Source organism: Oncorhynchus kisutch, unplaced genomic scaffold, assembly GCF_002021735.2.
Source record: "Oncorhynchus kisutch isolate 150728-3 unplaced genomic scaffold, Okis_V2 scaffold748, whole genome shotgun sequence".
NCBI classification, from domain to species: domain Eukaryota; kingdom Metazoa; phylum Chordata; class Actinopteri; order Salmoniformes; family Salmonidae; genus Oncorhynchus; species Oncorhynchus kisutch.
In genome coordinates, this window is record NW_022262693.1 from 98,605 (window position 1) to 113,125 (window position 14,521).

The window sequence follows — 14,521 nt, forward strand, 5'->3', positions numbered from 1 at the left end:
CTACTGCCCAGACTGCCCATCTCCTTAGTCAGGTAAATCTCCTTGAACTTAAGTTGTTGTGATTCCTGCTCTTCTTCCTCTTCCTGATCCATACAGTTGGAGGAAGGGTAGGGAGTCGGGATGCGAAAGCTATTGTAAGACTTTCGACTGCCTGGCCTCTTAGGTACACCAGCCTCAGTAAATCTCACGCGGGACTTGGTGTTAACCTTATCGTCTAACAGACTGGTGAGTGACGCTGTGAGAGATCTCTGTGACAATGGAGAGGAGGCAGCATCTTGGATGCCCAGTAGTTCGTAAAGACCTGGGATGATGATCTGCATCAGCTTGTCCGATAAAAACTGGACAATCCTCAGACACAAGCCAGCAAGCTGTTGTTTTGTCAGCTGTATTCCAGAAACAGAAGAAGTGTTTTAAAATGTTGCATAGTGCGTCTTTCAAAAGCTTATGAACAAGGCTAAACATTCAGTGATCATTGTATTCTAAATAAGCTTTCAGATCTTACCGGGTCAGAAATGCCATTACGAATCCTACTCCATTGCCTGAAAATTATTCATATGAATTATTCATATTAATAGTATTAATATTGTCAGAAATGTCGGTCAGTAGAGTCATCAGATTAGACAGTATTTTACACATGCTTTGTAGCAATTGTTTTGACAACATTGTGGTGTGATGTAACTTTTTCCGCAATGGAAATGTAGTTGATGAATCTGCTTTCATACAATCCTTTACAGGTTTGATAGTAGTACTGTACCAAAGAAAATAGAACATACTCCTCAGTTAGGTTCTGCAGGAAGTTGATCATCAGTGAAAAAGACTCCAGATTTTTCACACTGTTGAGGCTCTCTTCTTCTGTGGTTTCCACAGTGCTGCTTTGCTTCTGGTAGAAATAAACATGAGTCTCAAATAATGGCACCAACAGAGTCAAACTTAACATATACAACAAATATCATACTGAAAGAACTTATGAACCGTTAGAGAGTGGAGGAGCATTGGCAACGTTGGACAAATTTAAACAACTGAAACACAACAGAGATGGTTGTGGTACGTCAACATTGCCAATGATAGCATCACTATAACATTTTATTGGATTAATGTTGTAATATGAAATGACAAGGTCAACTTACCATCTCATTGACAGCTTCAGAGGTCAGGTGGTCATCCACCACACAGACAGGCAGGTCTAGAGACTGGGACAAGGCTCTATGGTCATAACCAGGAGAGAATGGAAACAACATCAGAGCAGGTCCCCATGGCAGAATCTAACCACTGTCTTCATGTCAAAGACTCACTTAGTAGTTAATACATGGCCACAAATAATGATGGGTTCAAATAGATCGGCTGGGGACTTGACCCTACAAATGACTCCATGAATGACGCCTGACCTGCCCCATAACAAGTTCTCTCTTATTAGTCTCTCTCTCTTAATCTCAATTTCCATCTCTCTTAATCTCATCCCCGGGATGATCTCTCAAACTGAAAATAATGACTGTTTATGTGAACTGAACCATTTACAGTGGCTTGCGAAAGTATTCACCCCCTTTAGCATTTTTCCTATTTTGTTGCCTTATAACCTGGAATTAAAATAGATTTTTGGGCGGTTTGTATAATTTGATTTACACAACACCACTTTGAAGATGCAAAATATTTTTTATTGTGAAACAAACATGAAATAAGACACAAAAAAAACCAGAAAATTTGAGCGTGAATAACTATTCACCTCCCAAAGTCAATACTTTGTAGAGCCACATTTTGCAGCAATTACAGCTGCAAGTCTCTTGGGGTACGTCTCTATAAGCTTGGCACATCTAGACACTGGGACTTGTCCATTCTTCAAGGCAAAACTGCTCCAGCTCCTTCAAGTTGGATGGGTTCCGCTGGTGTACAACAATCTTTAAGTCATACCCCAGATTCTCAAGTCTCCCAGTCCCTGCTGCTGAAAAACATCCCCACAGCATGATGCACCATCACCAGGCTTCACCGTAGGGATGGTGCCAGGTTTCCTCTAGACGTGACGCTTGGCATTCAGGCCAAAGAGTTACATTTTGGTTTCATCAGACCAGAGAATCTTGTTTCTCATGTCTGAGTCCTTTAGGTGCCTTTTACTGAGGAGTGGCTTCCGTCTGGCCACTCTACCATAAAGGTATGATTGGTGGAGTGCTGCAGAGATGGTTGTCCTTCTGGAAGGTTCTCCCATCTCTACAGAGGAACTGGAGCTCTGTCAAGGTGACTATCAGGTTCATACAGGGGGACTCCAATCATGTTGTAGAAACATCTCAAGGATGATCAAGGGAAACAGGATGCACCGGAGCTCAATTTCGAGTCTCATAGCAAAGGGTTTGAATACTTATGTAAATAAGGTATCTGTTTTTTTCCATTTTAAATTGCAAAGATTTCTAAAAAACTGTTTTTGCTTAGTCATTATAGGATATTGTGTGTAAATTGATGAGGAAAATGTTGTATGTAATCCATTTTAGAATAAGGCTGTAATGTAAAAAATGAAATGTGTAAAAAGTCAAGGGGTCTGAATACTTTCCAAATGCACTGAAGCAGTCTATAAGATATATCTTATTACAGTTTAGGCCTACCTTGTTCTTTTCTTCCATCTGGCAATATCATATTAATTGATTAAATCTATTTAGTTTGCTTTGTTGCTAGTATTTTTATTAATTGTTTGAAAACACAAGTATTATCTACTTTCTGAAGGACAGCCAATGAAGTTGAGGCCAATGAACTCCATAGTTTTAATCGAAGGGGAATTCTGTAACACTTTATGACATCACAAAGGTATGGCAGCTATGGAGAATCATTTTCAAAACAATGTCCAAAGCGGGAAATCATTGGATGTGATTCATTCGATTCTATGCAATTTCATCTTTGAGGACTGACATGGAAGCAACCATTACACAACCCTGAACTCAATAAACCCACCAGAGTTTCAGAAGAGATATCAAACCATATCTGGTCATATTGTTTTACATACACCCAGGCTGTGCCTGGACAGTGATGGATGGCTATATGGAGCATCCTTGTCCATCATGTTCAGTGTGTTATTGCTCTCACCACAGAGAGGCAGCAGCCTCCACTAAGCAGCTCAGCAGCCTCGCTTCTGGTCACTTGCACACTATGATTTGTCTATTTGTTTTGGGATTTGTGTGTTGGCCTGTTTTGAAATAGTTTGATAATAACCTATTACTTTGACCTAATGCACATCATCAATGATGGTGGTTGTATTGTTTTGGATTTGTACTGATAAGCATCATGTTGTCTTACTCTAGGGAACTTTCCAGCAAATGTGGATCTCAAAACATGAGTTTGAAGAGGGCGGGAAGCAGTGCGAAGACAGGAAGTGCCCTTGATCGACCACCAACAGCATCTGCTGCCTCCAGAACTCACAATAACATGTTTAACCTTTAACTGTGAGCTCAGGAACACCCAAGGACGGTAGTTCTGTCGATAAAAAAAAAACCTTTTTAACTGGATAATCGAATCTGCCTTTATAATTTTTTGTAGAAAACATGAACTATAACGAACCGTGTCACATATTCCATTGCTATGAAAAGGGTGAAAGGCTGAGTTCCTTTTGACTCCATCTTCAGTATGCCATTTTCAGTTTGTTTATGGACCTTATATTCTGATCTCAACCTTCTTGACAGGAAAGAAACGCTTGGTTAGTGTTTGTGTCTTATCCAATGGGTTGTCAGGTGAACGTTGAAGATGCTTCTTGGAGGTGATCTAATGATGTCATTGAATCGCTGTCATTGAGTTGCTCACTGGACAAGACAATTATTCACTGAAAATGAAATCTGTCTTTCATTTCACTTATGTTGATACTTGATTGGCTATTTGCTGTCTTTTGAAAATACAAAAATAAATATAACTGTTTTATGAAGCACTTGTAGACATTCATTGTTTTCAAAATCATATTTTCAGCAAAACAGATACATACGTTTACAATATGACATCAAATCAAATAAAAATAAAGTAAGTGATATGTAAATGATTGGCAAAAGGCTCCAACCATCCAAGTCATAGACTGTTCACTCTGCTACCACACGGCAAGCGATACGAGAGCACCAAGTCTGGGACAAAAGGCTCCTTAACAGCTTCTACCCCCAAGTCATTAGACTGCTGAACAGCTTCTACCCCCAAGTCATTAGACTGCTGAATGTTAATTAAATGGCCACCTGCACTATTTGCATTGACCCCCTTTGTTATTGATGTATTTTTCTAATTGTTTTCCACTGACTCTCTTGAATTGGCTCGATGCACACTCACTACACTCTACCCACACATTCACTGTGACACTGACCGACTTTCACATTAGCTGCTGCTACTGTGTTTATTATCTATCCTGATTGCCTAGTCACTTTTACCCTTACCTACATGGACATACTGTATTACCTCAACTACCTCGCACCCATGCACATCGACTCGGTACTGGTACTCCTTGTATATAGCCTTGTTATTGTTATTGTGTTACTATTTAGAAAATATTTTTACTTTTTTAACTCTGCATTGTTGGGAATGTGCTCGTAATAAAGCATCTCACAGTTGTTTTCTGCGTATGTGACCAATACGATTAGATTCTCATCTGAACAAATGAATGCTCTCGTTGTTATAATGAGGAATTTAATTAAATAATTTGGTTTTCCTTGAAGATTTGAATGGGCTGAGAAAGCCTTTCGTGATGGATGTAGACAATCTGGTGAAAAGGGAGGGTCTGCGACTCTTCTCTTCAAGTGGGAAGGACGATGCGATATCATAAATTCCCTCTGGAGAAAAGGAGCCATGAGATGTTGTCATCGTCTCTGCAACGAAAGACCATCCAGCATGCCATCAATTTACATTTTAACTCATTTATCAGACACTGTTATCCAGAGAGACTTACAGGAGCAATTAGGATGAAGTGCCTTGCTCAAGAGCACATTGACAGATTTTGCCTCGTGAACTCAGGGATTCTGAACCAGCAACCTATTGGTTACTGGCCCAACCTCTTAACCCACTAGGCTACCACCCAGCCCACAGTACAGTATGTCATATGTAACAACTGAGAGGAGTACAATGTCTTTCCAAATGAATTAATGGAATGGTAAAGGGATAATGTCTCCGTCTTGACTGAGCAGCAGCCTAAACAGCAGCAGGGCTTACCTGTAAAGTACACCGTAGGGGAAATGTTCTGAGGCTGGTACTCCAGAGACTCTTGAGGACAGAGGTTCTTACTAACTTTCTTGGAACCCTGGTTTGTGGGAAAAGGCACATTAAAACAAACTGAATTTTTTTCGATATCTTAAAGTACAGCATATCAATTGCAAAGAAGCAGTGCAATGCCATGACACAAATAATCATATATCTCACAAAAGGTCAACAGCAGTGTTATTCATGAAAGATGTATGTGTACTATACCTTTGTGTTAAAGGTGAGGACCTGCTCTCCAGTACTGCTGATGGTATCCCTTTCCAAATCAAACACGCCTTCTACAATGTCACTGGTGGCCACGCTGGTAGTGGACTCAAAATAACATTTAGCAGTGGCTTTGGTGATCATTTGAAGAATGACCATGCAAGTAGAAGTCTTTGGATCGTTCTGGACTGAAACATCAAAGTTTATGTTTTCATACTCATCTGACCACTGTCTCAGGAAGCCCTTCACTGTCTCTTCAGCAAATATCTGGAGAAGCTGAGAGGAGAGCTCCTTGGATATGGCACATTGTTCCTTTCTCCATTTCAGCCTTGAAAGAATGGAGTCTGAAGCACTTTTGGCTGCTTCCAATGTTAAGACCTGTGGAGTGCTGTGGCTGTCCTGAAGGGCTATCACTTTATCCACCAATTCATGACTGAAAATGTGGATGGTCCAAGTGGAAATTATTTTTCTCAATTTCCTAACAGCAGATCGGAGGTCGTCAAGATGAGAAGCACCCTGTCCATCTTCCTGTGTGTTCTCAACACTTTCCACCATAATGTCCACTACCACCCCAGCAGCTTGCCTGACTTTGTCCACAAAGGTTACAGGAAGTAAGTCCTCTGTGTGAAAGAAGTCCTCAATGATTGTGTTTCTAACAATGGGAAAGTCAATCTGAGCAGGAAACTCAGTGGGGATGGGAGTCCCGGGTAAGGCAAAGTGCCATTTCGACTGCCTTAATTTTGAAGTAGATGTTAGAGAGATGGAGGAGCGTGAAGAGGTATTTCTTGTATTTTGGCTGTCAGCACTCCTACAACGGATCGTGTCAATATCCTCCAGCATGGATCCTGAGAGCTCAGAGGTTTTAGGTAGTAATTTGTGCGGAATGTCCACACAGGCAACGTTTCCTCCAGGTGTAACACTGCTCTGGTTGATCTCAAGATGGCCGAGACTTGCTCTTTGTGATGCAGGACTGCTTTGATATGTAAAGATTTGGATTGAACCAAGTGTTGTGTCTGATCTTTGAAGATCTTTTCTGAGAAACTCCGTAATCTTACTTTGCAGACTGTAGTAGATGTTACGAGCAACAGACCAGATCCTTTTCTCAGAAACCTGTCCAGTGGTGAGCAGGGAGGTTCCAGATACCATGTCCGATGATTGGGTGGTCTGGGTGAGCTCCTGCTGGTCTTTCACCATGGTTTGTATAATATCAGTAGATGTGGTGGATGTAGATACAGGCTGGAGGTACTTATCTGTTGTGCCTTCCTCCACAATGTTAAATGATCTAGAGAGGACCTCACTCACTCCTTTCTCAGCTTTGGTTTGGAACTCATGACTAGAGAGTTTTTGAAGGATCTTTGTTGAAAGACTGTGGGAAGATGCAGTGCCTTTGGAGGCAGCCGTGCTGCAATCTAGACTTACTGGAGAGGTTCGCTCAGGAGAACCTTGGAGACGTTCAAACATGTCTTCACATGGTGTTGGGGACCTTGACAAGGAGATGTCCTTCAGCTGAGACAGAACACCACCTACCAACATGTTGACCTCAAGGGACATATCAGATATTTTCTTTCCTACTGTGGAGAAGCAAGGTGCATTTGATGCCTGATCCTCGCATGAGGTCAAGATTGTTGAAATGACCTCTTTGGTACTATTGGTCAGTAGAGCCTCGTCTGTTTCAGTCCAGAGAAGTTTTGAACTCTCGCTGACACCCATGTGTAGAGCCACTTCAAGGTTCAAACTGTGCAAGTGAGGCACACTCTTACTAGCTTGCCTCAAGTCCTGGCTTGCCAAACAAATGTGCTCCTTAGTCCCAAGATGTCCAGAGTCCTCTGTGGGTATATGACTAGACATTCTGCTCAGCATGTCTGACCTCCGCTGATGAATGATGAAGTCCTTTAAGGTCTTCTGAATATTGTTATATAAACTAGTGGTAGCAGACCAGATCCTGCTCTGTAGCTTTTGTGCATTTTCCTGGAGGTCAGGTTCTCTCTCCTCTACTTCTGCAGGTTGCGCCGAGCTCTGCAGGTCTTCCACAAATGTTTCAATGATGCCAAAGGCAGCAGAATCCGCACAAATATCCTTTGACCATGTGTACTGGTTTTGAATGGAACAAGACCTGGATGCTACAGAATAAGCAGGCTGTGCACTAGTTAAGCTACTGGTGGACTTTTTAACTAGGAACTCACTCACTGCTTGAGTGGCATTTCTCTTAAATTCCTCACTTGAGAGTTTTCTAATACAATTGAACAGACTGGTCAAAGAAGCTGTGGCCTTACTTCTGCTGTCCTCATTTTGACAGGAGAACTCATATACTATTGGTGATGAGGCCCTGGAATGGGAGATATCCCCAAGCTGAGCCAGAACACCCTCTACAAATTTCTCTCTCTCAATAGAGAAGCCTGATCCTTTTTCTCCAACAGTGTACAGGGGGTCCTCCTTTGACATCTCAGTGTTGTACAAGACCAGAAGCGCTGAGATGACTTCTTTGGTGCAAGTTGTCAGAAGGAGCTTGCTTTCTTCTGACTCTGTTTTTGCCCAAAGAAGTTTTGAGCTCTCACTTAGGCCTCTTTGTAAAGTAACTGCACCAGTGGACTCTGGCAACTGAGGCTCACTCTTACTGGGCCTATATTTCATGTTTAAGCAAGGAAGTGGAACTGTCTCCTTAAACTCAGCATTTGTGATGTTATCATCAGATGTGACAATGCTCTTTAAGGCACATCGCTGAAGCTTGCCGAAATAATCTTTCAAGTTGTTTTGGATGCTGTGGTAAATGTGAACAGCAGCAGACCAGGCACTCTTCTGTTGAGGACTCTCTTCAGATTCAGCCAAGGACTTCATATCTGACACAAAAGTCTTAACAACTACTGACGCTGCTGAGCCCACTGGTTGAATTGACTCTGTCTTTACAATGCCAGAGAATGTTTGACCTGATACAGCACCTGTTAACTCAGACTGAATGACTGAACTAGGAAAGCTCAAACTACTGACTTTTTTGGCAAGAACTCCACTCACTGCTTGTATTGCTGATGTTTGAAACTCCCGGCTGGAGAGTTTTTGGATGCTCTTAGATGTGAGCGTGCAGGAGGAACCAGATTCACCAATATTGTAGCTGCTCTCGTATTACCTTATCAGGGCATCAAGATCCTCAATGAAGCCAACATGCGATGCCAAAAACGTGATCTTGTCCTTCAGATCTTCCAGCAAATTCTGTTCGTTCTCGTCAACAAAAGCCACCATTGTGTCAGAGATCGTGGTCATGACTTGCCCTGTTAGACTCTTGCTCTCTTGGTCAACTTTTTCAAGTTTAGCAGCCAGCTCTCTCACCATGCTCTCAGTCACCTTGGTCTGTGAGTCTCCCCTTACCGGTGTCACTAGAGAGGTTTGGCTAGCGGAGGCACTCTTAACGACCACTGATAAGGCCGACTTGACATCTTTAGCCAACTCTGCCATTACAGCAGGGGTTAGCATCATAGAGCCTGCACTTCCAGATGGAGAATTGGACATGCATGCAAGTTTGGAGAGAGAACCTTGCAGGCTGTCCTGCACACAGGTGACGAGGGTGTCCTCTGAGACACCTAAGAGGACTTGTAGCGTCTCAGATTTGGTTGTTTTCTTTTGCACATCAGACAGAAAGGTTAGAGTCCTTGGGAAAAAAACAACAGAAATCATCAAAGTCAAACAAATAATATGTAAGGCTGTGATGCACATTCAGTGTGTCAAATACATCTGCACCATTGAAAACAATGAGGAAAACGCTGCTGTTTCTCTGAGAAAAAACCTTAGTGTGATGTCAGCCTAACTGCTTAATTTCTAAAGCCCAATAAAATGTATTTTGTATAAGTCATTTTTATTGAAACTGTAGATATCTATCTATCCTGGCAATATCTATCCTCTACAAAAATCAAAATTGCTATAAACTTCAAATACTGTAACTTCTAATAACTTCAAGGACAATCATAAATACAAGGCAGTTTGAAGAAATGTTAAAGGGAAATTTCTAAATGTTTCAACTTCATATTCATCATCTCCAGCACCACCCCAACATCAGCATATGTGAAAAACGGGCATTTCTATGTTTTGTAGTAAAAAAGAAAGAGGAAGATAAGTGTTTTCTATGACATCATCAACCAATTAGTAGGCAATGCCTACTCATAATTGGTTAAAAATCAAACGATGCACACTGATGATGTCATTAGAATCTAGAGCTGAGCATTTAACCAACATTTTTGTTATTTTTCGGTTTTTACACAACTAATTGACTGACGTCGGCTCAATTACTTGAATTCCATATAGTTAATTTTTTTCTTATTCTGTGAGCTCGATGCTCAGTTTCTGTAGAGATAAATCAGATCAAGCACAAACTATGCTATGTAGTAGGGAGTTGTAGTTCCAACAGGCCAATATTCTACATAGTTTAGCACAGAAAATATGGCAATTAATTCCCATAATCCATTGCACACCCACTTGCTTGTCCACTCTGTGTGGAGCAGATACGGAAACCTCATTGACTGAGACGGAGAGACGAGAGAATGCATGAGAGAGATAAAAAGCAGTTGCGTTGCGAGGATTCTCTACCTGGAAATACATGATCTAAGTGATTGACAGTTGGTGTTCAGCGGTCATAAAAGTAGGTCTTATTTAATTTGAAGAACTACTAAAATAGTGATTTTGTCAGACAGGATAAGCAGCAGCTCTATAGAGATGAGTTGATGACTTGGAATGAAATAATAAAGTCATCAAATAAATATTTTATATGAGAAAGTAAATGATGGTTGATAAGTCATAAACAGTAATGGACAGTCACTACCATCATGGGACTTTTATTCATTGTTTTATTATGTGTTGTTACAGCATTCAACACACATAATCCATAGTGCATTCAATGTCTAAAAAACCAACCTCAAAAAGCACTAATTTCTCAGCACTATTGGAAACAGTTACATCCCTCTATATTTTTTTTACTACAAAGCACGGAAATGTGTAATTTTCACATATGGTGATGCTGGAGATGAATATGAAGTTGTTAAATTTCCCTTTAAGAACATACCTCATGGCCCCCTTGGGCAGGTAGCTTCCACTGCCCTTAGTCAGGTAAATCTCCTTGAACTTAAGTTGTGATTCCTGCTCTTCTTCCTCTTCCTGCTCCATACAGTTGGAGGAAGGGTAGGGAGTCGGGATGCGAAAGCTATTGTAAAGCTTTCGACTGCCTGGCCTCTTAGGTACACCAGCCTCAGTAAATCTCACGCGGGACTTGGTGTTAGTCTTATCGTCTAACAGACTGGTGAGTGACGCTGTGAGAGATCTCTGTGACAATGGAGAGGAGGCAGCATCTTGGATGCCCAGTAGTTCGTAAAGACCTGGGATGATGATCTGCATCAGCTTGTCCGATAAAAACTGGACAATCCTCAGACACAAGCCGGCAAGCTGTTGTTTTGTCAGCTGTATTCCAGAAACAGAAGAAGTGTTTTAAAATGTTGCATAGTGCATCTTTCAAAAGCTTATGAACAAGGTTAAACATTAGGCAGAGTTTTCATGGTAATCTGATTAAATTGTCAGTAACATGATCTTACCGGGTCAAACATGCCCTCACGAATCCCCCTCCATTGCCTGAAAACAATATTGTTATAAATGTTGTCATATCAGGATGCGTGGCAGAATTGTTTTTATTTAATTATTTGCCTGATCGTGAAGTTATACTTGCTTTGTGTCAGTTGTTTTGGCAAAATTGCAATGTGACAACTTTTCTAGCAATGAATTTTTTTTCCCGTTTGATCAGTTTCTAATTTGATCTTATTTCCTTGAAGGTGTGATAGTACCAAAGAAAACAGAACATACTTCTCAGTTAGGTTTTGAAGGAAGTCCATAAGTGTCAGATGTTCCACATTGTTGAGCTTCCCCTCTTCTGTGGTTTCCATCACTGAGGTTGCTCTGCTCCTGGTAGAATTGCTCTGCTCCTGGTAGAAATGTAATTATATTGCAAATAATCAAACTTAATATACAACAATTATCATACTGAAATTATTATTAACTGTTAAAGAGTGGAGGAGCATTGGCAACGTTGGGCCAATTAAACAACTGCAACACAACAGAGATGGTTGTGGTACGTCAACATTGCCAATGATAGCATCACTATAACATTTTATTGGATTAATGTTGTAATATGAAATGACAAGGTCAACTTACCATCTCATTGACAGCTTCAGAGGTCAGGTGGTCATCCATCACATAGACAGGCAGGTCTAGAGACTGGGACAAGGCTCTATGGTCATAACCAGGAGAGAATGGAAACAACATCAGAGCAGGTCCCCATGGCAGAATCTAACCACTGTCTTCATGTCAAAGACTCACTTAGTAGTTAATACATGGCCACAAATAATGAGCGGTTCAAATAGATTGGCTGGGGACTTGACCCTACAAATGACTCCATGAATGACGCCTGACCTGCCCCATAACAAGTTCTCTCTTATTAGTCTCTCTCTCTTAATCTCCACACAAATATTTAACTGGACAGAGTGTAAGTGGCCTTACCTGACTCTCTCAGTGTCAGAAACATCATAGTCTTGTTGTTCTATGTCCTCCAGGGACATCTCAGCTACAGCAGACGGGGCAAAGCCCGGGATGATCTCTCAAACTGAAAATAATGACTGTTTATGTGAACTGAACCATTTACAGTGGCTTGCGTATTCCCTATTTTGTTGCCTTATAACCTGGAATTAAAATAGATTTTTGCACTGTCAACTGTGGGACCGTAGGTATGTGCCTTTCCAATAGATGTCCAATCAATTGAATTTACCACAGGTGGACTCCAATCATGTTGTAGAAATACCTCAAGGATGATCAAGGGAAACAGGATGCACCGGTGCTCAATTTCGAGTCTCATAGCAAAGGGTTTGAATACTTATGTAAATAAGGTATTTCTGTTTTTAAATTGCAAAAATGTCTAAACTGTTTTTGCTTTGTCATTATAGGATATTGTGTGTAGATTGATGAGGAAAATGTTGTATGTTAATCCATTTTAGAATAAGGCTGTAATGTAAAAAATGAAATGTGTAAAAAGTCAAGGGGTCTGAATACTTTCCAAATGCACTGAAGCAGTCTATAAGATATATCTTATTACAGTTTAGGCCTACCTTGTTATTTTCTTCCATCTGGCAATATCATATTAATTGATTAAATCTATTTAGTTTGTTTTGTTGCTAGTATTTTTATTAATCGTTTGAAAATACAAGTATTATCTACTTTCTGAAGGACAGCCAAGTTGATAGGCAACATAGAACCTACAGACAATTATGACATCATTGGAACACATGCACGTGTCACAAACACCTTTAGCCCAAAAAAGCAGTGTAGCAGTGCTGCCCAAGCTGGGGGCGATACACTTTTATTAGGCTTTTATTCAGATTCACAAACAATGCTCTACTTGAAGTCAATGAGTAAACATGTAGCAACATGGCTGAGCTTTAACATTAAGTAGAAGTTGACACTAACCATATGTATAATCCTAAAATGCTTGCCCTAAATACCAGTCTAGAACCCAGGTATGTCTCCTGCTATTTATAGTATCTTTCAAGTACATCTTATTACAGTTTAGGCCTATCTTATTATTTTCTTCCATCTAGCAATATCATTTTAAGGGCAAATACACACACATGTGTTGTAGGCCAATGAACTCCATAGTTTTAATCAGAGTTTATAATAAGGAAGGGGAATTCTGTAACAGTTTATGACATCAAAGGTATGGCAGCTATGGAGAATCATTTTCAAAACAATGTCCAAAGCGGGAAATCATTGGATGTGATTCATTCGATTCTATGCAATTTCATCTTTGCGGACTGACATGGAAGCAACCATTACACAACCCTGAACTCAATAACCTCACCCCAGTTTCAGAAGAGATATCAAACCATATCTTGTCATTCTGTATTACATCCTGTATTACATCCATCAGCCTGGACAGTGATGGATGGCTATATGGAGCATCCTTGTCCATCATGTTCAGTGTGTTAGTGCTCTCACCACAGCGAGGCAGCAGAGTACCAGTTGAGGTAGGTGCAGGCAGAGCGTAGTAATTAAAGGCAGTGGTAGCCTATCCATCCCCATATCAACACCTGCAGCATCTCATGACACGCGCTCACACTCCCCCATTTACCACAACTTCCAAACTAACTGGACCTAAAACAACGTGTAACTTCGTGGCCATTCCAAGTCAGGATCACACCTAATACCAAATAGCTAAAGAGGATAAACCACAAATAAATTCATGTTTCCTAAAACAATGTGTAACTTCGTGGCCATTCCAAGTCAGGATCACACCTATTACCAAATAGCTAGAGGATAAACCACAAATAAATTCATGTTTTGTAGGGGGGAGTTGACGATTATGTGGTGGTTGTTTCACTATCGATGATGAAATTGCATTAAATCAAAAGAGTCAGACCCAATGATTTACTGTTCGTAAGGACAGAGTGCCACTAGTAATATTGAACATTAAGTCGAAATGTAGCTAGGGGAGTTCAAGATCCAAGATCACATTTTCTTTCTATGGATTAGCCCATCTGTCAAGTGTTGGTTGTCCAGTAGAAAACTCAAACTTCGAATTAAGATTATCAATCAGATTCTGTGATCAATGTGAATCTGTGAACAGTCTTGTGAATCTTTACTAGAGTCCCCATTAGCTAACGCTATAACGTTAGCTAATCTTCCTGTGGTCCAACACCAATTGATAAGACATTACAAACAATTACAAATGAAGACTTTACAAACATTTAACAAGTAGACAATACAGACAATTAAAATACCTGACATTCAACATTCAGTTGATGCTTTGTAGGTGATGCAATAGCTGTAAACTATAGAGCTCGTGGCCAAGGTGAGTTAAGCGGCTAGAGTGGTTTCCTGTATGCCCATGCTGCACATAGCCCACCCCAATGCACTAGTTAGCCTAGTAAACAAGCCTATACACCGCGGGTAAATTGCCACTATTCACTGTTACAGTGGTCAGAGATCACAGCCAGAAGCCTACCACTACCAACGGTCTACAACTGTTCAGTATTGTTGTCTAATTTATGGACATCGTCTATGTGACTTTTTTTTAAATGATCAAGTAGCCCCAACACAGCTT

At 40.7% G+C, this 14,521-nt stretch overlaps 3 protein-coding genes across 3 annotated transcripts in view; 1 reads left to right on the top strand and 2 right to left on the bottom strand.

Moving 5' to 3' along the window:
• LOC116361836 (protein ANKUB1-like) overlaps positions 1–3,892 on the top strand; it is a 28,009-nt gene extending 24,117 nt beyond the window's left edge. Inside the window, exon 4 of the mRNA XM_031816131.1 lies at positions 3,279–3,892. Coding sequence (XP_031671991.1) covers positions 3,279–3,359 — 81 coding nt within the window. The 3' untranslated portion in view covers positions 3,360–3,892. The remainder of the gene's footprint in view (positions 1–3,278) is intronic.
• Positions 3,893–4,856: 964 nt separating this feature from the next.
• On the bottom strand, positions 4,857–8,510 carry LOC116361841 (uncharacterized). The gene is made up of 3 exons (XM_031816135.1): positions 5,407–8,510; positions 5,152–5,239; positions 4,857–4,870 (listed from the first exon to the last, which is right to left on the bottom strand). The coding sequence occupies exons 1-3, from the start codon at positions 8,236–8,238 to the stop codon at positions 4,857–4,859; spliced, it is 2,934 nt and encodes a 977-aa protein (XP_031671995.1). The 5' UTR covers positions 8,239–8,510.
• Positions 8,511–10,347: 1,837 nt separating this feature from the next.
• Positions 10,348–14,459, bottom strand: LOC116361839 (uncharacterized). The gene is made up of 6 exons (XM_031816133.1): positions 14,199–14,459; positions 11,929–12,031; positions 11,584–11,659; positions 11,236–11,354; positions 10,971–11,007; positions 10,348–10,839 (listed from the first exon to the last, which is right to left on the bottom strand). The coding sequence occupies exons 2-6, from the start codon at positions 11,985–11,987 to the stop codon at positions 10,348–10,350; spliced, it is 783 nt and encodes a 260-aa protein (XP_031671993.1). The 5' UTR covers positions 11,988–12,031; positions 14,199–14,459.
• Between the last annotated feature and the right edge of the window lie 62 nt (positions 14,460–14,521).

Bases quoted from the DNA above. Each gene is read 5' to 3' on its own strand.
- LOC116361841 (XM_031816135.1), bottom strand. From the start codon at position 8,238: ATGAAGTCCTTGGCTGAATCTGAAGAGAGTCCTCAACAGAAGAGTGCC. The intron at 5,240-5,406 runs GTATAGTACACA...CCCACAAACCAG, and splicing joins TCCTCACCTTTAACACAAAG to GGTTCCAAGAAAGTTAGTAA.
- LOC116361839 (XM_031816133.1), bottom strand. From the start codon at position 11,987: ATGTCCCTGGAGGACATAGAACAACAAGACTATGATGTTTCTGACACT. The intron at 11,660-11,928 runs GTAAGGCCACTT...TTATGACCATAG, and splicing joins TCTGACACTGAGAGAGTCAG to AGCCTTGTCCCAGTCTCTAG. The intron at 11,355-11,583 runs GTAAGTTGACCT...CATTTCTACCAG, and splicing joins CTGAAGCTGTCAATGAGATG to GAGCAGAGCAATTCTACCAG.